At 39.4% G+C, this 25,534-nt stretch overlaps 1 protein-coding gene across 1 annotated transcript; it reads right to left on the bottom strand.

Annotated features, from left to right (window-relative positions):
• Positions 1–1,356: 1,356 nt before the first annotated feature.
• BCAP29 (B cell receptor associated protein 29) lies at positions 1,357–25,534 on the bottom strand. The gene is made up of 8 exons (XM_075723843.1): positions 25,508–25,534; positions 24,935–25,039; positions 21,312–21,412; positions 18,934–19,084; positions 14,737–14,872; positions 11,894–12,005; positions 3,758–3,858; positions 1,357–2,341 (listed from the first exon to the last, which is right to left on the bottom strand). Exons 2-8 carry the CDS (start codon positions 25,024–25,026, stop codon positions 2,303–2,305), a joined length of 732 nt encoding a protein of 243 aa, XP_075579958.1. The 5' UTR covers positions 25,027–25,039; positions 25,508–25,534; the 3' UTR covers positions 1,357–2,302.

The raw sequence follows: 25,534 nt of genomic DNA, 5'->3' as shown, positions 1-25,534 counted from the left end.
TATTAGGAAATATGTTCAATCTGAGTAACAAAAGATTATTTTTATGTGAACAAATCCAGGACTCCAAAGAGCTGAGCATGTGGTAACGCAACTCAGTCAAATGTGCGTGACCATCCACAACAGACAAGTAGAAAAATGACCATCATCATATTCTACTCTGTGACAGGGAAATCCAGTAAGGGATACAAATAACAGATGTGACAGAAGAAATGACTGGAGGCAAAGAGGAAAGTCTGTGGGTTTTAAGCAATCTCTAGTTTTTTATTAAGGAAACATTCTCTATGGCCTGATATGCAGGGGTTTTTGTTTTGTTTTAAGCTGTTGTCTCCTTGATCTCTCAACAAGTGGATCCCCATCTTCCAAGCAGCCAGCAGGACACTGCTAGGCTGAGGTGACTGCTGTAATTACAGAGGGCAGCACAAGTATCATGTGTTGAATGAATGTCGCACATTTAAAAATACCAGGCATCATTGCAGTCCTGCATGCTTCAGTCATGCTCTACAGCAAAAACTACTATAAGGCATTCAGACTTCCTTTTCAAGGAGAAGTATTGATACTATCAGTGCATTCACAACTAACCGTTTTGTGTTCCATGTTATCCATGTTATTTTTTCCTAAGATAAATTTTTAGGGATGAAGAGTCCAGTGCACGATGTCTTTCATTGTAAGTTGCTAATTATCTACCTAATTATTTACTTGTACTATAGGAAGAAATGCTTGAAATGTAATTAATAGATAACAACAGTAAATAGTAAGTAATATTTGCTTTTGTTCTAGGTCTTAAAGAAAGAAAAACAGGTGAGTGTTTAGTTCTGTTATTAAAAACAGTTTTTGATATAACAGCACTTACTGTTATACCTCTAAGGCTTCCAACCATAGTCTTTAGCTCAGACTGGAGATAACACTCCGCCATAATTTTAAATATTTCAGAAGGTGGGCGGGGAGGAAGGGGGGGCGGGAATCAACTACACCACTGAAACCCGGGTGTACGTGGGTATTAAAATCTGTAGCTTTTCCTGAAAGTTTTGATATGAATAACCCAATCTCCAGTGTTGTAGAATCTCTGAGAACACGTTCTGTTCTACTTCAGCAAGGATGAAGTATTTTTTAAAAACATATGCATTCTTACTTAATATGCTATGTTAGTATGCTTTATAGTACTTAATACACTATGTTTAAATTCTAAGCTAAACAAATCCTACTTCCAGAGCAATCAAAACTACCCCTAGGCTGTATTTCCAGGAAAAGTTAAATATCACCAAGTTGGAAATGTATTTTGTTCTTTGTGTATATACCTATTAACTCTGATGAGATAGTATACTGGGAGAGATTTACGTGAATAAACCTAGAAACTCATGAACTTAAACAATCCCTTTATTATAACAACCATATCCAACTTTCAAACATAAACTGGAACCAACTAACAAAAAAGAAACTCAAAACAACTTTCTGAATGCCAAAAAGGGCTTATGCAAAACAGTGCACATTTATTCAAGGTATCGTATCCATGAAAACAAAACAAAACAAACTATCTACATTTAAAAAGAATTTTTACTTAGTAAGGCAAAAGAAGTTAGGTGGCACATACAGAGTAAATGGATGTAAACAGTGTAGAAATGCAGAATGTTAATACCAGCCAACCCAAAACTTTGGTTATGAAAACTGAAATAACACAATATATAAAAGAAAAATAAGCCAGAGGCATGCAAAATATTATCCATGTAGCTAAGTGAAAGTCACAAGCTAGTGAGATGGATTTAGAAATGCAGTTTCCCGTCTTTCATTATTTTCCTTTGATTGATTATTATTCAATTTTCCACTGAAGTGGAATGGCTGATGAAAAGCTTTCAGCCCTCTTCAACACACTAGTAACTGAATTTTTGAAGACTCCAAACAGGTGTTGCAAAGGAGGTTTAGGTTAATTGTGTTTTTATGATATAGCATGGTGTACAACCTTGCTCAAATGCTACAAGCAAATGGTATATGACCTGTTACCATTCTGGAAGGCAAAAGCTTGGAGAACAGTCAAGTTGCTCCAGATAGAACTGAAAGATGTTCTGAGTTTCTCCTCACAAGAGCAGTGACAATCTCTATGGCAAACGGGGTAAGCCACTTAACATTTTATTTGCAACACACAGGGTTTTGGCAACCAAGATATATTAGAGGCATCTGAATAGTGACCTGCAGTGCATGTGCTTTTCAGAAAAATCAAGTTTTGTTTCAGATATGCATCAGAAGCCTAAACAGCACAAGGCTTTTCACACTGAAGCAACTGTGCCGATGCCATCTGTCTTAGATACACCTACAGGTCTTTCTTGTCTTCTCCTTCATTTAAACTGTCCTGAAAAGAGAAAGATTAAAAATAATGTTTTATGTTTGGCAAGATCAGAAACCGTTGACTCCAGATGCCACATTTTGCCCCCTTGCAGTCATACCTGATTTATTCACTATACACCCTTCAAAGTTGTAGTCCCATCAATACTACCCCACATAACACGTGCGCGTCTGATCCCAGTACAGTAACAGCCATGCAGCCGCCTTCTGCTCCCTGTTCATGTTACAGCTAAACTGTGCAGCAAACTCAGCAGAAAACGCTTTCTGCTATCAACTGATTTATCCTTAGGAGCTGCACCTACTGCGTGCTCAGTACCTTCTGTTCTTTCCATTCAGAGGTAAACACAGAAAACTGTGAGGATGTGTGTTCTAGACCACAAGACTGTTAGAAATGCAGCAGGACTACTACGGCTCATTACACAGGGAAGCACAAAGATAGGACATGCATGGTGGTCTTAATTCAAATGCAGGTATCAGCTGAGCAATCTCTGTAAGAGTACAGGGTGAGGCTGGGAATCAGTAAGTGGCTTCACAGAGTACAGGAAAAAGATTATAACCAGCTCAAATTTGTCTTTTTAAAATTTTATTAATACAGGACCAACAAACAGGTCTTCTTGAGAAGCAGGTCACCGTAATTTTAACATCAATCATTTATTTTCTCCTGAGACCATTACTTGCAAACAGGCTAACTTTCATTTTTATTGAATTCTGGTTCAATTCTGAGGCAGATGTTAGGCATGGAACATACAAACACCTGTCACACAACTTAAAAAACAAGCAGGGCTTCCAGTTCTACCAGAAATAATTACTGTATATATTATGTGTATTATAGCCATGCGCATATGCAAGCCCCATCAAACTGCTAATTCAGCTTTTGCTTGCTAGGTTTCTTTCTTTATTTGGTACTTCAGTTTGAATTTTTATAGCAGCCTGGTTTTAGCCTAGGCTGTTTGTTGGTTTGGTTTTTTTCTTTTTGTTCTTGCATATCAACAGTATTGCAACATTTATAATCCAGTATTGCAAAAGCATGTTTAAAGAGCAAACAAAATAAAATTACTCTTATAATTGATGTATATACCACATACACACTACTCCTATCATTTTCTTACAAGATTTCAGTTTGACCATCACATGCAAAACTATCTGAATCTTATTTCTGAAGTGACAGCAAAATCGAGTCTATTGATGACCTGAGCTTTGTCACCTGAAGTGCAAAAAAGAAAATGCTAATAGCTTTGCCGTCCAGTCCTTGAAAAACAAAATTCTACTATTTTGATATAGTTTAAGGAGTGCTGCCCATTGTAACTTTATGCTACACTAAAGATTTTGGTAAATTCTCTTGCATAGTAAATACCCAACAAGCAGAATTTTGCTAGTACAATTTCAGAACATCATGCTCGTATAGCGATCCAGAACCACCCACCTGAAGCTGTTCGTATTCTTTCATCAGATGATCATATTCTCTTTTAAGGCCTTCAGACTGCTTTTTAACTGCAGTGACTTCATTATTTGCCTTCTGAAGAGCTGCAAAGTATCAGAATTAGTGTTTTAATTATTATTTGTATTCCTGCAGTTCCTCAGAGCCCTAGTTATGTATTAGGGCTCCACTGCACTAGACAGTTCTTCCTCTAAAAAAAGCTTAAGTTTAAAACAGAGCATCACAGATGGACACAGGAAGAGATGTGCAGGACTGGGAGGGGAAAGAATGACTTGTGTTCATGAAGAACAGCACAAGGAACAGGAAGGGGCTGTAAGAAAGGGAAGGGCAAGACCAATAAACTGTTGACAGAGGTGACAAGTTAGCGATGACTACAGTGTTCTGTCACGTTGCCGAAGACAGTTCTAGAAAAACAGAACTCCAGAACCCCAAAACCAAAACTGTCAGCCCTCTGAAAACAAAGAGGGAACTCAAACACTGGGCAAGATTTTAGCAAAGCAACTGAGGCCATCTATAAAATGGGTGGGGGGTGGGGGGGTGGAAGAGAGAGAGAATACATTATTATAGGAGCATAGACCCCCCCCTTTTCACCCTGTTATATATTTTACCATGCATGAGTTAATTCATTAGAAGCATCACTTTATGGATAACAATGCAGAAATGGTGGTGGTAGGACAGACGACTGTGAACAGGTTTTTAACGTGAGAAAAAGTAATTATTACTCTACTCACAATCTCAACAGCAATAAACTGAGAGCATGTCTATGCTGCAGTACAAAACAGCCCAGGACTCCATAGGGGCTAATTTACAATGCAGGGTAGATCAGCATATAGTTTCATAAAGCCATTACTCCTAAGTTGTTATGTAAGCATTCAACTAAGGTAATTTAGACGTTTTTATATTCCTCTGCTATAGGTAGCACTCAGGTATCTTTATATTTCTCTGCTGTAGCAGCACAGGCATACCCTAAAATTTGATTTATTCATGCTAAAACAGCGTATCACATAGCCATATTTAAAAACCCCGAATCTCGATGGTACAAATTAAAAAAAGAAACATTTGCAATTTTCCTTGTTCCAAAAATGTGGCTCTATCCTTTGACCGTGAGCTCCCTGAGACAGACTGTTCTTTCCCAGAGACCTCCAAGACACTTAAGAATTGCAGCACCTCCGTAAGAGCCTGTTCTCAAAAGATGAGGAGCTAGATGTGTTTTTTGTCAAGCACCTAGCTACAAGCACTCTGGTCTGAACCACGGTTCACTTTAGGAGCTAGTTCCTGAAACATCAGGATACAACAGATTTGACTACTCTCCTACAGGAAAAGAGGAAGACTCCCTCCCCCAGCATTTCTGCTATTTTTAATTAATTGATTTGAATGTATAGATTCAAAATCATTCTCGTTTTAAAAGTCTGCAAGTGGTTTTCCAGTAATAGGACTTTTAGCTATCCTGAAATTCTGGTCTACTGAAGTTAATTACGTCTATGGATTCCAACATGGTCAAAAATTCATCCCATCTCTTTACATCCTTTCTTTCATTTCCATACTCTTACACAGATATCCTTCATATTAATGCGTTCTTGACAGCATCAATAAAAAAAACATTTTCTAAAGGTTTCAGTTTTTGGAATAACTATGATTTCCACATATCCGACAAGTCAAACACCATTGCATTTACTCTCTCACTGATCTTGCTACTGTTTAAAATATTCAACAGTAAAATCTGGAAATCTCTCTAAAATAAACCTGTGACAATTTTATAGGCTTCTGATTTTTAAGCTGTAGACAAAAATATATGCATATGCCATTTCACCTCTTCAAGAATCTGCTAATTAGAAAGCTATATTTTGCCTTTGTTTAAACATTCTTGTACATAGTTAGTTATAGTAAAAGTTAACAGTATCTCATTTCTGAAGAAGTTGTAACTCATTGTTATTGATCCAATACTATTTAGCTGTTTACAAGCAGCAGCACAGTACTTTAGTTGCAACTAAAAACTACTGTCTCTTTAAAACATGAACAAAGTATCTAAAAGTATCTGCAAACCAAGCAAGCAAACAAGCTGCTGCATTGTCTCAATGTTTTGACCAAAACAGATGTATGACAGGAGTACCTCACCTAACCCTAGAAGAAGAAAAAGCAAAGAACAGATTGTCCTTTCCACCTGTGATGGCTATGGACAAAAAAAAAAAAAAAAGAAAAAAAAAAGAAAAAGAAAAAACCCAAACAAACCTCCTCCCCCTCAAAAAAAAACCCCAACCACCCAAAAACCAAACCCAGACTCATTCCTGCTGGGGCCACAGAATAAAAAGGAGCATCACATCTCTGACAACATGAACTCCTCATTGTGCCAACTTCTCTGGATGTCTTCTGGTCAAGCAACAGAGACTGTCCGTACATCCCTGCTCAGCTATTTTGCCATTGCATGAACACTGCAGCGCAACCAAGTCGATCGTATAGGTATATTGTTTGTCATATGGATCATATCATATGAACACTGATCCAGCAGAAAACAGAAGATCCTTTGTGTGCACAATACAGTCAGTTATTATTTCTGGCTTCCATCTGGCCTGTTATTTGCCTGACAGGAGATAGAACAGCTGGACTGGCAGCAAGCAAAACCCAACAGCTAACTGTTCCTACCAAGTAAATGCATGAGCAGGCAGGAGGTGAGCATGCTGCTTCTATGTTAATGCAACTAATGAGAGGAATAGTCTGTAAGTCCCAAAACTGGAATCCAGCCTCAGTACTGTCAGAGGTGAGCCATCCTTTTTCATTCCTTCCCACTCCCTTCAAAGAAAAATCAACAAAATATTCTTAGGGTAGTATGTCAATGCAAGACATTTATGGAAAACTTTATCCCTTGACACCTAATGTGTGACTGGAGGTCCACAAACTAATGTAACATGTACAGTCTGGGAGAAGTAGAGATCTTGTCCTTCCCTTACCACATTCTCTGTATCCTGTTCCAGGATAGATAGTTTACTTCAGATTCCTCTGAAGTTGAAGCAGAATGAGGAATGAAATTGCTCTGAGAGGTTACCACAGCCCAGTAGCTGTAGCTATAGTTATAGCTGTAGCTGTAGTTATATTATCTTCTCACTTCAACAAGGATGGAGAACCGAACAGTAAAACAAAACCAAACAGCAACAAAAGCAACCAATGATTCTTTGGGCATTTCCCTGCACAACTACTAGTCCTGGTCTGACTAAATCACTTGTGTTGCCGTACCTGCTACTAAGGAAACGATCTGGAACTTAAATTAGCATTGCTCACAATACAAGTCTAAAACCCAAATGATTTGGACTAGTTTAAGACTAAGAAAGATCCCTCTCTTTCAAGAGTCTTCAAGTTGAGAAAGAGCTATTCACATTAAAGAATTTAGGCACTGACGGGACAAGAGATTTGCCAACAAATACACTGTAAAGCTGGGAACACAACTCCAGTCAAGTAATTCCATACTAATTCTGAATTCTCTCCTTAAGATTTAATGGTCAGATAAAGTTTAAAAAGAGAAGGCAGGGCCAAAAAAATTACACACAGATTTGCTCTGAGTACCTTCACAACCTCAAATGAAATTTTGTTACAAAAGGTATGTTACAGCATCTTCAGATGGCATAAACAGCCTTGTATAACAAAACCATGCTTGCTGTATGCAGCAGCATCCCTTCGAATCAACAAATATGACTATCAACTTTTGCTGCATGTGACATTGTGCAATGGCTCGCACCAAGGTTATGATCTCACGGATAAAAAGTAAGGTTAAGTAAGATGAACTTGGCTTCTAAACCTCCCTCTGCCACCAGCTAAATAACATGAGACTGTGGCCAATTCTTTTAACTTGTATCTTCTATTCCCAGCTTACAAAAGAAAGCTGATAGTTTGGGGGTTCCGGGGGTTTTCTTGTTTGTTTTTAAAAACTGGAGTGCTTCAGTGGAGCTCAACATAAACACAGTTTTCATACATGGTACTAGCCTGCCGGGCAACACAAAGGCCAAGATGAACTCTCACTGGCAGGAACGGTTCTATGAAGTGTATTCCCAGTATCTGTATTGTTTATATCTTTCTAACACCTAATAACCTTAGCATTTAAGTGAGAGTTGTACATCTGTACATGCATACCTTCTAGAACAGTCAACAATTAAAAGCTACGTCAGAACCAGCCCTCCACATGAATTGTTGCTCTTACTCCTGTCTCCTACAGCACTATGCAACCATGAAACAAAAAACACTCTTGTGACCCATTCTGTACACAAAACAAACCTCATTAAAGGATGTGCGGAAGTTTCATCAGAATTTCATCCTGCCCCACTGTATGCCTATGACAACAATATATATAAACAGAGACTATTTTCAGAAAAAGTTGAACTCAAGTTCAAAAGCACCTGACTTTGGTGAGTCAGTATGCATTTCACAAAGTGAAATCCTAATGGCAGAGACAAAGAAATGGTCTTTGGGTTTTGTCTCAATGTGGCACTACAGACTCAGTTCAAAGATGCCGTAAGGTCACAGCTCAACAACTGCACACAGGTGCTGGGGACTGCAATGCCTGTTATGCTCCATCAGATGCAGACAGAAGCTTTAGGTGAATGTCATTTGCCATGAAATATTGTTAGAAGAGTGAGGGGTCAATGAGCTGGACAGGAGCCTGCCACCAGTGTTCTGCTGCAAGATTTGATCAATGCTAGTTTTTCTGTGTAAATGAAGCTGTAGCCTTTACCATACACTAGGACAGTGTCACCAAAAAAATGACCCAAGAGAAAAGGTGGAATAGTACAGCATTGCAGAAGCCTCCCTCCTGCTCAAAGGGTCCCATATGAACAAATGGACATTTCACATATGAACATTTCCATGTGGGATCTGTGAATGAGAAAAGAAGGTTAATGCACCAAAAGTCTTGTTCCTGCCCCCAACCCAAGGATCACTGAAAGGACAGCTGCTTTATGAAAATTCTCTCATATTCTGATGTCACCTCCAGTTGTAGATAGTTTGTTTTCTGGTAGATTTTGGGGTAATTTTCAAAACTATCAAAATGAAACAATATCATAGTGTCTCTTCTTTCCCCAGAAAATTCCTATAGGTCTGAGACTAGCAGCCATACTGAGCCATACTTTAATTATCTGAAACAACATTTTGTTAGAAATTACATAAAATGTGTAGCAGGAGAAACATTCTCACATCTGCACTGTGTGGTCCTAGGAGTACATGTATTTCTTTCTACGTATCAGTGAGTCATTTTTCACAATATACAAATGTATCGATAAAACACCATCTCTGAAGGTTTCTAAACAGTCATGTTATTACATGTCCAGGTATGCTAAAAATGGATTTAGGCTCTGAGAGCGCTAGCCCCACTGCTGGGTGCCTATAAAGCCCCCAGTATGTGGGTCTGCAATAAAGTAGTGAAGAACTAGCCCCCTTTCCTTCACTTCCACAATAAAGCAAAAAAAGGGCATCAAGGGGCATAGGAAAATCAAGTCTGAAAAGAGAACAAATTTGTCTGAAACGTTTGTCACTCATTTCTAACCTTTCCTCAGATTTTAGTAATTTCACTACTCAGTCTCTTTGTCTTATGTTTTCATTCTTCCTCCCCACCTGCCCAGAGCACAGCAGATGGCAAAATGTCTTCTTAACGTAGGATTTCACTTATGGTTAAGTGGACAAAAAAAATAAGGTAGACTGCGTTTCCTGTAAAAGGTAGAAAGCTGAAGAACCAGGGATGAGTTTCCTGAAAGTCTGCAATAATCACTGTCTACACTATAATTTCCGTCAGAATTTCAGAAAGAGGAGACATACAGTATTTTCTCTGCCAGAAATTGTAAATACTGGATCAAAACCTTACAGAAAATCTGGATCTACCCTGAAGTCACAGCACTAATCTGATACTAAACTGTGTTATTTAAATGTGAAGCAGACTTCTGTTTAGGAAGTAGACACATTTAGGACTCCTCCTGGGTGCCACTCTATTGAGGTAACCCACCTTTCAAGACATGGCCTACTATAAAGTAATATATCACCCTATCACCATGCATAAGTAGCATAACACCATACAAATGTACCAGACCAGAGCAATGGATATTTGAAACTGCTCTGTGAAAAAAGCTTATACTTGTTTTTTCATCCAAGCAGCAAAAAAATCCAAAACCCCAACCAAACAAGAACAAAATCCAAATTTATGATACTTACTGATACTATAGCTGAAAAACAAACAAAAAGAAAACCCCCAAAAACCAAACCAGTAAAGTTTTCCTTTTTATACTAGTTTTGCCTTGTTTCATTACTAGGTGACACCCCCCCACACTCTTCACTCCCTTCCTCCCCACAAAATACCCCCAAAATGTAATGGATTGGACTTTGTGGACACAACGAAAAGGGTACTTCAGTCATTTGAGCTCAGTGGTATGAAACTAATTGTTAAAAAGAGGTAAAACAAGCTTTTCAATCTCAACTTTGATACTGTGTAATGCATTGCTCACACTCAGCAAGCATGAAACTCAACACCGACCCGCTCAGTTGCAGAAGTTTCGAAAGAAAACAGTCAATTCGATTCACATTAAATCTCTAACACTCCATAGAAAGCTGTGTCTACAGATGTGGCTGTTACCAAGTACTTTACACTTTCTGGCTATCTGTTTGCTCAAAATAACGTATAAGAAAACTTAAAAAAAATAAGATAGACATACTTTAACACCATCTAGCTGACGATGGTAATTAATGTAACCATGGGATTTTCTGTTTTGGCAATGAGGGGGATGGCATCAGGGGAAGGGTTGTAAATACTTTCCTATTCACTCCTTAAAAAGGCCCTCTCCCCCACTTTCCCTCTAACAAAAGACTCAAGCATGTTTTAATTTATACATCTTTTGGGTGGACAACAGCTCACAGGGATAATGGAGCTGAAGCAGCATGTGGTAAATCTATTTATTCCTTAGCTTTCTCTAGCATTCCTCACTGAAAAGCTTACACTATATTAGTGTTACATACCACCATATGTTTAAATAAAACATATGCATTTAAGTTTTTCATTGATCCTGTCACTTCAAAGGCAGTTTGCCCCCCTTTCTTTAAGAAAACAGCAGGAGAGGGAAAACCCACAATCAAACCTGCCTGAGAATGTGAGCTAATGAGACCCTCTATTTAAAGATTCTTGTTGCTTGAAGCCCAGCTGAAAACAGCTGTCCTACAGTTCTTGTTCATCTACCCAGTGGACAATGAAAAATGATTCATGAAATATTTGTTGTTATTTTTACAGCTTTGTAGCAGTGCCATGCAATATGAAAGCAGGGCTATGTTTTGATGACAACATGCTATCTGGTACCATGAAAATCTGTAGTTTGTTACAGTCTGAACATCTGATTAATGCTTACAAGGTCACAGGCAGTGTTATCTTAAAAACACTAATTTCAGATGAGCAGGTGTTCACACACCTTGACAGATCCCAATAAGACAGAACCAAGCAGGTAAAATCTGCTTCTACCTCGATTTGAGTTGCCAAGAAAGCAGTTTTGACAACCTAAACCTTAAACATGGAAGCTGCTAACAAAAGTATTGTGTTACAAATTTCAAGGCATGTTTCCTTGTAGACAAAAAAAAAAAAAAAAAAAAAAAGAGAGATTAAAAAAAATAGCTAACACCTCTGCTGCAGAAAATATATGAATTTAGAATACTAGTCAAGGACTCTTCTGCTACCTGACTGAAACCACTACTTTATAGAAAAAACCTCAACCACATACTTCCCCATTTTATACAGGGAGAACGGCTGATACATGTGACATGAAAGATCAATCCAATGCCTACAAGCAACCTGCAGTTGACTCCATATCCTGGTCATGTCATTGATGAAGACAAGTCAACACCACTTAAATACATCAGTTCAATTTGTTAATAATTACAATTTAACTAAGGTGTTCAAATTAGACCATGCACATTTTCATAATGAAAACATCTACTAAAATATGGGGGTGTCAATGGCATGTTTTTCCAGTTCCTAGTCAAATGTAAAGAAACCCCAAGCCAAGTGTTTGGTAAACTGATGTAATTAATGCTATACCTAGAACAAATTTCTGGCATCCAGTGTTGAAATCATCTTTTTCTTAATTGCAATGAAGTCCTACCAATACTTACCATTTGATGTTTTCTGTAGTTCTGCTTTCAAATGTTCTACTTCCTTCTTCAACTTTTCATCAGTTGCTTCTGCTGACTCTTTCTTTTTACTGCTTCCTTTTTCACCCAAGGCCTATGAAAAAACCACAGTTGCTACAATTAATTTCGTTTTCATTAGTCTGACATTAATGCCAAACAACCAGAGAATGTCAGCCTTGATCTTGCGAAGTGACAGGTTTTATCAAGCGCCAACATGACACAGGCAGTTCAGTCATTCTAGGACCACACCCACCCCCACAAATGCTCAATGTTTTAAGTGGATAGTAACGGCATACTTGGAACAGTATGGCATTATCTCCTGTGTAAGACTACTTTGTATCTCTGCATCAAGCCCACAACTTCTGTTTAGGTTATAAATGGCTTTTCCAGAAGGCATACACTGGCACTGCAAGTGACAGAACACTGCCATGTTTATGCGCAACTTGTTCTAATAATTTATTCTGATTTAAATCATGTAATACATCACAAATCTCTCCTTGTAGATTTGCAGCTACTTCTTCAATCTTCAGGATACCTCAATACCCAGATTAGATTTCCACTGAAATTCAAGAAAAAACTAGGAAAGGATTCAGGAAAAGCTGTGTAAGTACTGGACACAAGAGCAGTATACTTCCTGTACTCTGAAAATGTTGGCACTACTACACTTATGCACACTCTTATCATTAAGGCAATTGCTATTGATGACTTAAAAGTATCATACGTTAAGGATTAGACCCCATAATTAGACCCTTTGCTCATATAGCCTCTATTATCCAACCAAGCATCATCTCTGCCACAAAAATGTCAAAAGAAGTGGTAAACACTTAATGGGAAAAAGAAAAGTAGAACAACTGAGATGAACAGCTTTTAGGTGAACTTGTGATATCAGAGTTTACTGGGCACGAGTGGGAGCAGAGGGGAAAGATTACTTTAGGAAGAAGGAAAAGAACTGTTTATAAAGACTGGTAAAGAATCCAAAGAAAACAACTGAAGAAAATTTTCCAGCAGCAATTTAACCAAAGAGCAGAAATTGCATTTGACTGCTGGTAACAAAACCATAGCCAATTTGTCATGAAATTGGCCACAGATTGCGTCCTTTACTTTGTGCTCCCCTCTTTCTATTAATACACAAATAGTTATTTCTAGAAACTTTTATCTTAAGTCCTGTGCTCCACGGCACCTCTGAAGAGGAGACAGTGCAGACCTAGCACACTAGAGTAAACTTACAGTATTTATACTTACAGCCAGTGCCCTATATGCAATTGCTCTTGCCTCTCTCTGATGGTGGAAGGAAGAACACTTGTAAATGAACACAAACGCGGGGGACAAGCCACAGAGGAACCTAAGTCACAGTATCTCTATGAAGTTAAAATAAATCAATTCTGAACACTTTGCATGTCCAGCGCAATGGAGATCCAGCCAAAGCATGCTGGCTGTACTTGTGGCTATCACTGTTTTTGCAAACTGTGCAAACACACAAATAGAAACAGACAGGAATACAGCTTCCAGTTTCTGGCTATCACAAGCAGCTAAGAGAATGTGTTGCTAAGAGAATGTGAAAGCAGAACAAAAAGAGGACTTTTAGCCAAATCCCAACAGTATGCAGTGAAGAGTCACATTCCATGGCTGAGGGAGGGAGTCTGGAAGTCTGGATCATTTTGACAAAATACCAAATCCCAAAAATTTTGGAATCATTTCATACTTGGGAGGTACCTAACACACACTCTAGTGATCCTTGTTTTATGACACCTCTCAAACAATCGGATTTTTTTGCATCCCTCCTAGTACTTTTTGTCCAGAGTCTGTTCTCTTGGTCTTTATTTATTTATTTATTACTTTATTTTATTTATTTATTAAAAAAATTATTTATTTACTTTGTTTATTACAAAAAAATTACAGTGCTGGTAACCATAGACACTGCTCCAGACAAACTGGAAGGAAACCTGTACACACTTGCAGTGGATTTTGTTTTGACAGCATGCCAGACTGAAGAATGCTGTAAAAGTCTTCATATGCTGGATATCTGCACTCTAGCTTATGGTTCAATCCCTTCCAACAGAAGTCAAACTAACCAATTAGGAGAAAAGATTTCATACATTTATCTTTATTACCTTTGCTGACTTCCCTTCCTGCATACAACTGGATATTGAACCACAACAGACAAATGATAGCTTAATTTTTTCCATTCTTCTCATAAACATAACGTATCTTTGGTCCATTGGTGGTTCTTTTTAAGTAAGACATTTTGGGTAATATCCTCATTAATACTATGGCAGTGCCTTACTGCAAAAGGAAGTTATTAGGAAATTGACACACCATAGAAACAGATGTAAGAATACAAAATACAATAAATACAAAAGACCAATTTTACAAGTTAGAAAAGACATTTCAGGACTGGAGTAAATCCTATTTAGAAGAAACAGCCAGCACGAGCACAGCTATATTGTAGGCTTTTCTGTACTGGACTGCTATAGCCCTGACTTAAAACAGCCAACTGTTTAGGATAAAAAGAATAAAATTAGTGTCTCCCTCTGCTATGATTAAAGTCAAAGAGATAATTTAAGAATATACTACTATGTTGATGAAATTTGTACTGGAAAGACAGAACTTCATTTATCTGGATTACTTTAGTTTCCTTTGTTAATAAAATGCTACTGAAATTTGTATTCAGTATTCTGAATTACATATTTTTATTAATATTGTTCTTCCTTTTTCCACCAGAAGAAAAAAAATGAACAAACATTATTCAGTAGCAAACCATCCCCAGAGTATTTTGTACTAACTACTTGCTGTATAAGAAAATAACTAAAAAAATTCAAAGATACCTCCTGCAGCCTTTCATTCTCAGCCATGTATTTTTTGGCTGCTTCAGTAGCATCATTTACTTGCGTTTCCAGAGCTGCATGAGATGCCATCCCTTTTGCCAACTGAGTAAGAAGGGTAATAGTACGTCTCAATACACTGGTGAAGAAACACAGTGAACAGCACAGTAATTCACACTAGAAATTAAAAAGAAAAAAACAAAACCACAACCCCAAAATAACCCCTTTTCTCTCTCTGCATTAGATGTGAAAACAAAACCACAAGAAGACAGTTAAAGCGTCTGAAGGGAAACACCCAGGCTGATCGATGACAAATAATAGTAAAATAAGAGACTGAAAAGATTTTCATCCATCAAAAATCTGATTTTCACCTGATGCAGAACCTCCCTCCTCCCAAAAACCCAAAACACCAGCCTTTAAGGGGTCAGAGATCTGTTTGCTTAAAGGCTGACACATGACCTAGTGTGTTAAGTAAGATGGATCTCTGAATACATGACCCAAGCAGCATGTTACGGTAACGAGTACAATCCAAAAAAAACCCCAACACGACTTTATAAAAGGCCTTTAGAATAAAGAATAAAAGAATAAAACTAGCAATGTGAGCATATTAATCTTCAAAGTACTCTGTCAATACTGTATAAATCAGAACATGCATGAATGTTAGCACTCATATGGCACCTCAAATCTAAGCTTTGCAAATAACTCCCTTGATTTGATCTAGTGATTGCCTCCTTGCATCACTACTTCCATTATTCCTCTTGGAGTCTTTCAAAGCAGTATGTTGCTGAATCAAGGAAAGGCCAAAGCAACACTGAATTAAATTAATTCCTGTAATATAAGTACCTCTTCAAAAGAAATTTGAAAATCCAAGTAATTGTCTTTTTCATAACTGAAAGCATATTAATAGACCTTTTGGCTTTAAAGGCAAGCCCTGTTCCCTGCTTTTTCATTGGAAGCTCATTTTTTCACTTTTTTTGGTTTTAATAAAAAAACTTAAGGTCCCCATGTCACAACTTTTCCAAGGGTTAGCATGTTTTACTATTGCTTATTAATTTACAGATGCAGCAGTCAGGAGTCAGTAAAACATCATTACTAAAACAGAATCACAGATTGAACGTGGCTTCCCAAGGTCATCCTGCCCAAAGCAGGGACAGGTAGAGCAGACTGCTCAGAGGCTTGTCCCGTTGAGTTCCCACCGTCTCCAATGATGGAGATTCTACCACCTTTCAGGGTCCTTGTTCCAGCGTTTGACCGCTCTTGATAGTGGAAAAAGTACTTTTTATGAAAAGTCAGAATTTCTCAGGTTCCTGGCCTGTTGCCTCTTGTCATTCCTGTATGGATCCACTGAGAAGAGCAGGCTCCATCTTCTCTACATCCTACCACTAGATAGCTGTGGGAAGCAATAGCATCTCCCCTTCAATGTCTTTTTCTGGTTGAAGCCAAGCTCCCTCATCCTCTCCTCATAGTTCACGTGTCTGAGCCCCTGACCTTCTTGGTACTCCACTGCAGTACTCCTGTATTTTGGGGAGTCAAAACTGGACACAGTCCTGCAGCTGCAGTACCGCGTGCCAGACAGAGGGGAATAACCGCTTCTCTTGACTCACTGGCTACACCCTTGCTATTACAGTTCAATACTTGACTGGCTCTCTACAAGGACCCCCCAGGTCATTTTCTCCAAAACTGCTTTCTACCCAGCCAGCCAGCCAGTCAGTCCCCAGTCTGGATGATGTATGCGGTTATCCTATAAGATGACAGACTTTGCATTTGCGTTTGTTGAACTTCATGAGATTTCTGGCAGCACATTTCTCCAACCTGTCTAGCTCTCTGATTTGGTAGCCTGCAAACCTGCTGAGAGCACATTCAATCCCACCATCCATGTTGTTAATAAGGACATTAAACAATATTGAGCCCAGTAACAAACCCTGAGGGGCACTAGCTGGAATTTGTGTTACGATCATCCTTTGAGCCCGAAGGCCCAGGGAATTTTCCACCCACATTTTTCTCCACTTCTCCAGCCCATATCCCTCCACAGTTAGGCTATCAGGATACCACAAGAGACTATGTCAAAGGCCTTGCTAAAGGCACACAACATCCACTGCTCTGCCCTTTATCCACACAGCCAGTCATCTCATTGCAGAAAGCAACAGGGATGATCAGGCATGACCTCTCCTCAGTAAATCCGTGCTGGCTGTTCCAAGTCATTGTATCCTTCATGTCCCTGGAAACTGCTTTGAGAAAGATTTGCTCCATAACCTTTCCAGGGAGGTGAGGGTGATTAACCTCTAGTTCCCTACATCCTGCTTTTTGTCCTCTTGAAGACAGGTGCAATGTTTGCCTTTTTGCAGTCACCAGAATCCTCCCCTGATCACCATGATCTTTCAAAGATGACAGAGCACGGCCTTGCAATGACATTGGCCAAGTTCCTCTGCATGCAAGGATGCATCCCATCCTAGGATGTCACAGACTTGTATATGCCCAATCTGCTTAAGCACTCCCTAGCTGTGTCTTCTGCTGCTATGGGTAATGTTACACTCCACACCGACTCCTAGAAGGCCCAGAGAATTGGGAGGCCAAACAGCAGATCTTACCTCTTATCCTCTGTCATTTGCTCCCCTGCCCAACTGAGCAACGGGCCCTTTCCCCCCCCCCCCCAAAGTACCCAATCCAGGTACCCATTCACACCTACATGTAGTCTTAACTTGGCTGGGTGATGGTAGTAGCAGTATAGGATAAGGCAACCCAAGGAACACTTTTTCCCCCTTCTCTGACAGACATTATGCCTGTTTAATGGATAAGCAACATAGTTCTACTAGGAAAAGTCCTCTGATCTAGCCACTACTGTAGGCGCATTTATTTCTTCTAAATCTTGGTGAAAGGCCAGCAGCCCAAAAAAAGGCCTTAAGCGGACCTCTTCAAAAGCACAACTTTTACCCACAATAAAATCTATTAGGGCCACCTGACAAGTTTTCTTCCCTGAAAGCCAAGTGGGAGGAGGATCCTGGGGGACCAGCTTCCAACTCTAGTGTAGGACACAATCCAGCTATTCCTCTCTTGGAGCAGAGATCACAAACATATTTGTGCGTATTTACTTAACCTTTCTGAAGGAAGACAAAGAACATGATGCATTCCTATCACTACTGTGGCAAGGCTACAGCCACCTTTGTTTTTTTCCAAAGCTTTCCGGCTCAAGTTTTGTATGAATTCTTCCTTGACACTTCTTTATGTACAATGCTCCTCAATGACCCGCTCAAATGGCCATACATCACTCCAAGGGAAAGAAGTCTGTCAGAAGTCCTGGACTCCAGGCATTTCCTCGTTCTGTGTTCCTCTTGCGTATCTAGGCAATGTCAGGCAGCTCACCAAAGGAATTCAGAAGAGGGCCAGCATTCTTTGCCCAGTGTCACCATAAAAATGTACAAGTAGAAAATCGTCTGACCAACACGTGTTTCCATTCATTTACATTATCTGTGTCCAATTAGTTCATGTGCTCCTTGCCCAACTAAGATCTGCAGGTTGTTGTGGCTACTGTGAAGATTCACAGGTAGTTGACTGCTACAGCTGAGCAGTACAGAACTGTCCTTTCCGTTACCCTGTTTTATTAGCTGTGCTTAAACATCCTGAAAGGGATACTGCACTTAAGATCATAATATCATAGTAGGCCAGTTGCCACAAAGTGCTTGATCTGAAATAATATCTGAAAGTCTCCTTGGAAGCTGGAACATTATCCTACAGTTCCTAACTTCAAGCTTTAGATGAAGTGGTTCAAGTTAGACTCAAGCTTTGCTTCTTAACGCAGCAGGATGCACTAATACCTTCTTGCAACATAGTAAGATTATTTTAACAGTACTTTAGTTTTTGAGGTTTTTTAATTCCAGTTTTCCGTGTTCAAAACAAACAAAACATAGGGCATAAGTTTAAGGAAGGAAATGAGTATTCCCTGAAGAAACTTCTCTGCAAAATACATGTTTTCTCAAACATTCAAAATGTTTCTTTCCATGTGTTGCTCACAGATCCTTCCAATCTTCAAACATTTGTAAGATATTATTTTCCCTGGTCTTACTTGCCTCATAGCCAATCTGCTCACAATTCTGTAGTCTCTTGAAATTGGCCTTCCAACCTTTTTTTTATAGTTGCATTACTTTGTGTGATAGTTCCTGTAAGAAACAGGCTATGTAGAAATTAGAAATATGTTATACTTACAGCCAAAGAAATAAGGAAAAACCTGAGAGATAGAGGTTTCTTTGCGATCGGAAGAGTTTCATCTGAATATGATCAAAGGCATTGGTATTGACATTTGCAGCCTTCTCATTCACATGAACAGCTGAGTACTTCCTAACTTCTCTAACAGCATCTGCAAACAAAAACAGTTTGTTCTTATTCACATCTGTGGGTACGCATGTATGATAAACCAGACACAGTACTGTAAATATGTATTTGGACTTTCTGCTCAGCAAACAGGCACAGGACAAATAGTGACATCACTTATGTTATCCATACATTTTAAAAATAGGTCTTGATAAATCATTGAAGTGATATAATGTATTTCCAGAGATACGACAAACCATTGCCCAAAAAGTGCTTGACAAGTCATTTCCAATGCTGGCGGCCAGCCACCAGGGACCAGGCCAAAGCAACACATTCTACAAATGTTACCAGAGACCCTACAGACAGTGTCAAAATGTCACTGCTGACAACTGAATTATAATCCAGCCAGTGGACAAACAATGAGAAAACAGAAAGAGGAAGGAAAAAGAAGATATGTTTTCTGAAGTATTTGCCTTATATGGAATTTGTTAGATAAGCATGTGGTTTAGTAATGACAGAAGCGTCCACTTTATGTTTGAATCGGAGAAGGAAAAAATTATTTCTGTAACATCCATCAAAACAGCAATACTGTACTAACGCAGTGTTGAACATAGACAGAACAGAGGGGGTAAGCTGTATCTCAGCTTTCTTTCATCTGCCTTTCATCCATCTTTCAGCTTCCTTTGATCCATCATATACTCCTGATAGTTCTGCAGAAGGGCCAATACACTGCCAACACTTTTCAAAGGACAAAATAATTAACTAGGACTTAGGTCTACATAAAACCAAAAGCTAACCCAGTTAAGAGTTCATATTACAATCTGTAAACTTAAGATCATCATACATACTTCAGGCCAACAGAGCACCTAAAATCTCCTCCTGCACTTCAACAAAAATACACATTTCATGACATGTCATCAGTTCTTGCAGATTATTTTGGCCATGTGTTATTAAATTGCTGCTGCATTTCTCCAAGCAGACAAAATGAACTCCACAGAAAAGCACGTGAGTAACATCACTTATGACTGTCTCTTTTATGTTCGTAAGTTATTGGGGGGGGGGGGAAGGAAAAAAAAAAGATTTGAAGTGAAACTTCAAACAATGGAACCAAGACTAAGACCAAACAAAAGTCCATATCCCTGTGTTATTGGAAGATTCTAGCCCTGCATTAACCTATCACCTTATGCTGTGGGGCAAGCATCTCACCACTGCTTTACTTTAGCCCACATTTATCTTTCCACAAAATCAATAATCATCACCAACTCAGAAACAAACTTTGGTCAAAGTTTTAAATTGGCTTTCAAGGAGAGTAAATTAAATCCCTCAGTTTTCAAGGAGAGTAAATTAAATCCATCAGTTCTCAATCTTAAGCCATTTACTGAAGGATCTACTTCTAAAGATAACACTAAAGATCATCTAAAATAAAAAAAAAGTTTATTTGCATGTCCAGTGTTTTTTTAATATTAGGAATATAGTATTGCTGTCTAGTCTGACTTTGTTATATATGTAGCGCATCCGTATGTTTCTCTCAGCAGACAATAAAACCACGTATTTTTTCTTTGTATTTTAAGTAGCTTGGAATTAAATAGCATTTTCATTGTAAGGCACTTGAAACATTTCTCCTATCTACAGAGGAGAACTACTTCTATCACTGAAACACAGGAGAACTATTTCCATCATGAAATACAGGAGATACTTAGCACACAAACCACACAAAGCAGTCAGGACAGACATTAAGTTAAATCAGTCAGGCATATGGTTGTCATTCAAGCTCCAGTTTCACTAAAGCTTTACTCCTACTTGACAGACCTTAGGATCTACTAATAACAAATGCAGCCAACAGCTGTTTTGTATCTGTGCTGAGCAAAAGTACTCAAATAGCCCAGTGCTTTGATATATTCTTCTGGTCTTCTATTTCAACAGCAGCCAAGAGAAAGAGTGCCATCTACTGCATATTGAGCAGCTCAGCCAAATTCTGGTATCAAACATCTCAAGTTCATTTACTTGTGTGAGAAAGTGAAACCAAGCAGCAGCTTAGACCAAGCTCCATTTTTCCTCCTCATTCACTACCATATTACTGTTGCATTTGGATTCCTAACAGAGATGCAGTATAAGCTCTCTCCTCTTCCATTCTATCGTAGAGCTTTTAAACAAATTAGCAGATTTACATCAGTCTTGAATCCTTTCAATTAATCTACTCCATATACCATGAACTCCATATATCACGTTTTTTTTTTCTTTCCCCATTTGTTAAGAAATTATTTAACACTTACCAAGAAACAAGACGATCAGTAAAACTATTATTGTAAGGAACATCTTGTTCCAAAAAACTGCCATTTTGCTCCATAGAGGAATCATAAAAATCTTCTGCCATCTGTAAAATAGCATTATGTTATTCAAAAAATAATTAAATACTAAAAGAAGAGCATAATAACCTCACAGAAGAGAGCCTTGTTATTAATATGAGACTTATGTAAGGTCTCTAAACAGCTGCTTTAATTGCAATATAATTTAGGTATATATAATTTTTCCAACAATCCAACCTGCTCGTCTCTTTTTTGTTTCTTGTCAACACAGGCAAAGACAGTTGGTTCAACTTGAAAACTTCTCACATGATAGCAGGTACTCTCCAGGTATGTTTTATTTTAGCTTTTACTTTGGCTGGCATTACTTTGTGTTTGGTCCTGACTACAGTAAACTCAAGCATGGGGTAAAAGCTGTAAAACCCATTTACAGAATCATAGAATGCTTTGGGTTGGAAGGGACCTTTAGAGGTCATCTAGCCCATTTCCATCAGTTTTATTTCTACCCACTTACACACCTTGTTGCCAAATAAAATAAAAACCCTCCACAAATTAAGATCGTCTCTGTCATCCTTATTCAGAAGGCTTATCTTTTACATTGATGAATCTGCAGAATTATAAAGTACAAGGATTGTTACTACATTCTAACTTGCAAACGACAACAGAAGGACAAGTCTCTCATTCATATTTTGTCAAGTGTTAAAACCTCTTTCAAGAGCGTAAATTCGTTGGCTAAGGAAGCAACTTCAGAGGCTCAATGGTGGTGAAGACCATTTTTTTTGTTTGTTTGTTTAAACAATCAATTGCCTATTCAATATTACTGCATGGAAAGCTCCGCAAGAATTCACACTTGCAACACAAATGAAGAACATCTGATGTGCTACTTGTCCTTTGCTGCCGGTCAGAATCAGCGCTACTGCAAAAATGAAGTAATACCAGTTATGCCATTAGGGATGTAACATAGGCATGCTAGTCACCATCTGATTATATCAGGTAAAATTTCCAACTTTTGTTAAGAGTATTTATATTTTCCAGAGACCATTAACATTTGTCCTTTAACAAAGCCGTTTCCAACCTACTATGAATCTAATTTAAATTAGACTGTAGCATCATTTCCAACGGTTCCTTCTGGTTCTGCACCAGCAAGAATGAAAATATTTTAGCACTGTATGTGCAAAAACCTCATTTAAATCTTTTAGTATAATCTGAATTCTTTATAGCAGATAGCCATAATCTGTATCAACCAAAAAGCTTACTTTAATTAAACCAAGCCACAACTCAAACCAAGCTAACTTGCTAACTCTTTAAACATGCAATTCTCCAAGTTTCATATTGATCTCCTCTTAAGAAGTGATTCTCTGAGGTATGACCTTAGACCAACTACACTGCCAAGTTATATTCAGGCTAAAAGTAAGGTCTCTTTACTGCAAAGTTTTTCTATTTATATTTTCCTGCTTATTTTTCCTCAGCAAGTACTGACATTCACATTTATTAATGCTGCGTTTCCTTTTGGTGACAGAAGTCACATAAATATAATCCTTCCAAATTATAATACTGGCCACCACTATAGATGTACCAGACTTGGCAGTACAGTTCTGTCTTTTTGCGTACTTGCATTTTTATATTGTCAATTTACTTATTCCCCAGGAACTTAAAAGCTTGTTAGCAAATTTGAAAAGCAGTTCATTATCCAGAAAATGTACAGGCACAAGAAAGGCAAACAATCTGTCTGAAGACTGACAAGCAAGTAAATAAAAACTTTAAATAACAGCTTTCACGTCTGTCTTTTACCGCTCTGACAGAGCCAGCTCCCAAGGCCACCAAGATGCGCAAGGCAGAACAACTGGTACTGTCACAGCAACTAAATCTAATCTTTAACCCCACAAGACTCCTGCAACAGTTTTGTTAACAAGATAACTGAACATGTCACATAAAGGGTAAAACTATTTCACTCTTTCAGAAACCACTGTTCAAAGGAACAGCTGAATGCTACAAACCAAGGGCAAAAATCTACCCTTTGTATATAATTAAAAGCACTGTGTTTAATGTCTGCATAAATTTTGGTAATACTGCAGGTTATGAATTTCCTTTTCAGCTGCAAAGACCGGATTCAAGCCCTACTTATGTCGTAACTGAAACCTATTTCAATACTCCCAATGTACTGTGCATGTGTCATCAGCCTGCAGAAATTCTTGTAGCTAGTGTCCTCACCTAAGCCATTAATAATTGGATGATTACAACTCACATACTACTTCTCCCTTCTTTCATACAGTTGCACTTTTGATTAGAAAACAACAGAAAATATGAGAACTCAATAATCTATATTGAAATGCTGAACTCCTTGCAAGCCAGCTTGTGAAAATCAAAGGTTAAATTAGACTTTAGAATAGTGTCAACTTCTGAAGTTGAGGAAACATGACTAATCATTGATATCAGCTGTGAGCGATCCAACCATTTTGAAGACTCTCCCACAGGTTTACATAATTAAATTCAGACTCTCCACACTGCAGGGTTTTGTTTTAGGTTTTGTTCCTTAACATATTACAGTAAAAGCTGCATTCTTCATTCTAAATATATATAAAGATGCAGAAAACAAACATGTAAAACACAGAGTGGCTTTTTTTTTTTTTTTTTAAAGCTTTAAGGTTTTATCCTACTTGGTTTTTTTTCAGGGGATTGTTTTGGTTTTTTTAGCATTACTGATATTCTGGAAAGAAGTCATAACTCTGTTTCTCTTGCTTCTTGTACAGAAGCTAGCTTTCTTTATTTCTTATAAAGAAATAAAAATAGCATTACCAAATTTGAAGAGCTGCTTACAGGAAACAATCTTAAGATAAAGTTCTAAGCCAGGCCTTTGCATACAGTAAGAGTAATTAACACATTTTGTTTCTTTCCCTTACTAGGGGCATTTATTTTACAAGAATGACTTATTTTTCTTAATGTTTGTGTTGTGTTCCAGAAGTGTTATTTTGTTAATCTACATATAAGTTTATAGAGGCCTTTATTTCAGTAGTACCAAACCTTTTGCATCAAGCTGAGGTCTACATTTTTTAAAATAAGTGATCACAAATTTCTTACAGTCCTTATACGTGGTGCATGCGGTTAGCTTTGACTATCGGATGTCTCTCATCCGTTCGGCACCCACAACGCCTACTGCACACCAAAAGGCTGTAAAGCCGCTCCTCACAAACTTGACAAACAACTCCTGAAAAGGCCGCGCAGCCCTCTCACTTCTTTGTGAGCTCACAGCGAGGGAAGCCAGATGCCCTCCTGTATGCTGGCTGCTCCAAAGCCCGTGAGAGAAGGCCGGGAGCCGACATCCCACCTGCTGAAGCAAAGCAGACGGGGCTCACCCTGGGAACCCCGAGCGCTGCTTGGATGAACCAGCAGCGTAAAGCAAACATACTGCTCCTTAAAAAAGGATTATGACTCTTGAAAATCCTGACGCTCAAGCCCCGAACAGCATTCCTTCGGCTTAGTTCACTGCTAGTTTAAAATGCAGCAGAACTCGGTGTTTGTAACAACAGAAATGTCAAATAAACCCACATCAGTGAGGGGACCGAGCCGGGTTGTCCGGCACGCTGAAGTCCTACCTCAGCGGAGAAACGAAGGGCAGGCAGAGCACCAGAATGGCTCCTATCTCACCGTACAGAAAGGCGGCAACCGCCGTCCACTGGAAAGTCATCGTCCCGGCAGGCCTGCGGAGGAAGGCGCGGCTCAGGCGGGCCCGCGGCAGCCCGGCCGCCGGCACCGCGGCCACGGCAGCCCCCGCCGGGCCCAGGCTGCCCGGCGCTGGGCCGCGGAGCTGGGCCGGGAAGTATTTCGAACGAATTTCACCGCAGCGCGGGGGGGTGGCATCCCGCTGTACTGACTGCCCCTCCCGAAACAGCCCCTGGGGCAGAGCCCGGCCGCCGGCGCGGGGTTGGGGACTGGCACCCTCACCGCCGCCGCTGAGCCCGGCTGGGCGGGCAGGGCCGGGCCCCCCGGCGGCGGCCCCCCGTCAGGGGACCGCAGGCCGACGGCTCCCTCCCGCCGCGCCGCCTCCCGCCCCTCAGCGCTGCCCGCCGCCCCGCTGCCCCCTGCACAGCCCGGGAGAGCCTGGGCCCGGCCCGGGCCCTCCCTCACGGCCTCTCGGCCTTCGCAACCTCCCCGGCGCTCGGCTGAACCTGATGGCGACGAGCCGCTCTCGAAGG

This window comes from Pelecanus crispus, chromosome 1 (genome assembly GCF_030463565.1).
Source record: "Pelecanus crispus isolate bPelCri1 chromosome 1, bPelCri1.pri, whole genome shotgun sequence".
Classification (NCBI taxonomy): Eukaryota; Metazoa; Chordata; class Aves; order Pelecaniformes; family Pelecanidae; genus Pelecanus; species Pelecanus crispus.
Note: the sequence above shows the minus strand (reverse complement) of the source record. Positions and strands in the feature narration are given on the sequence as shown.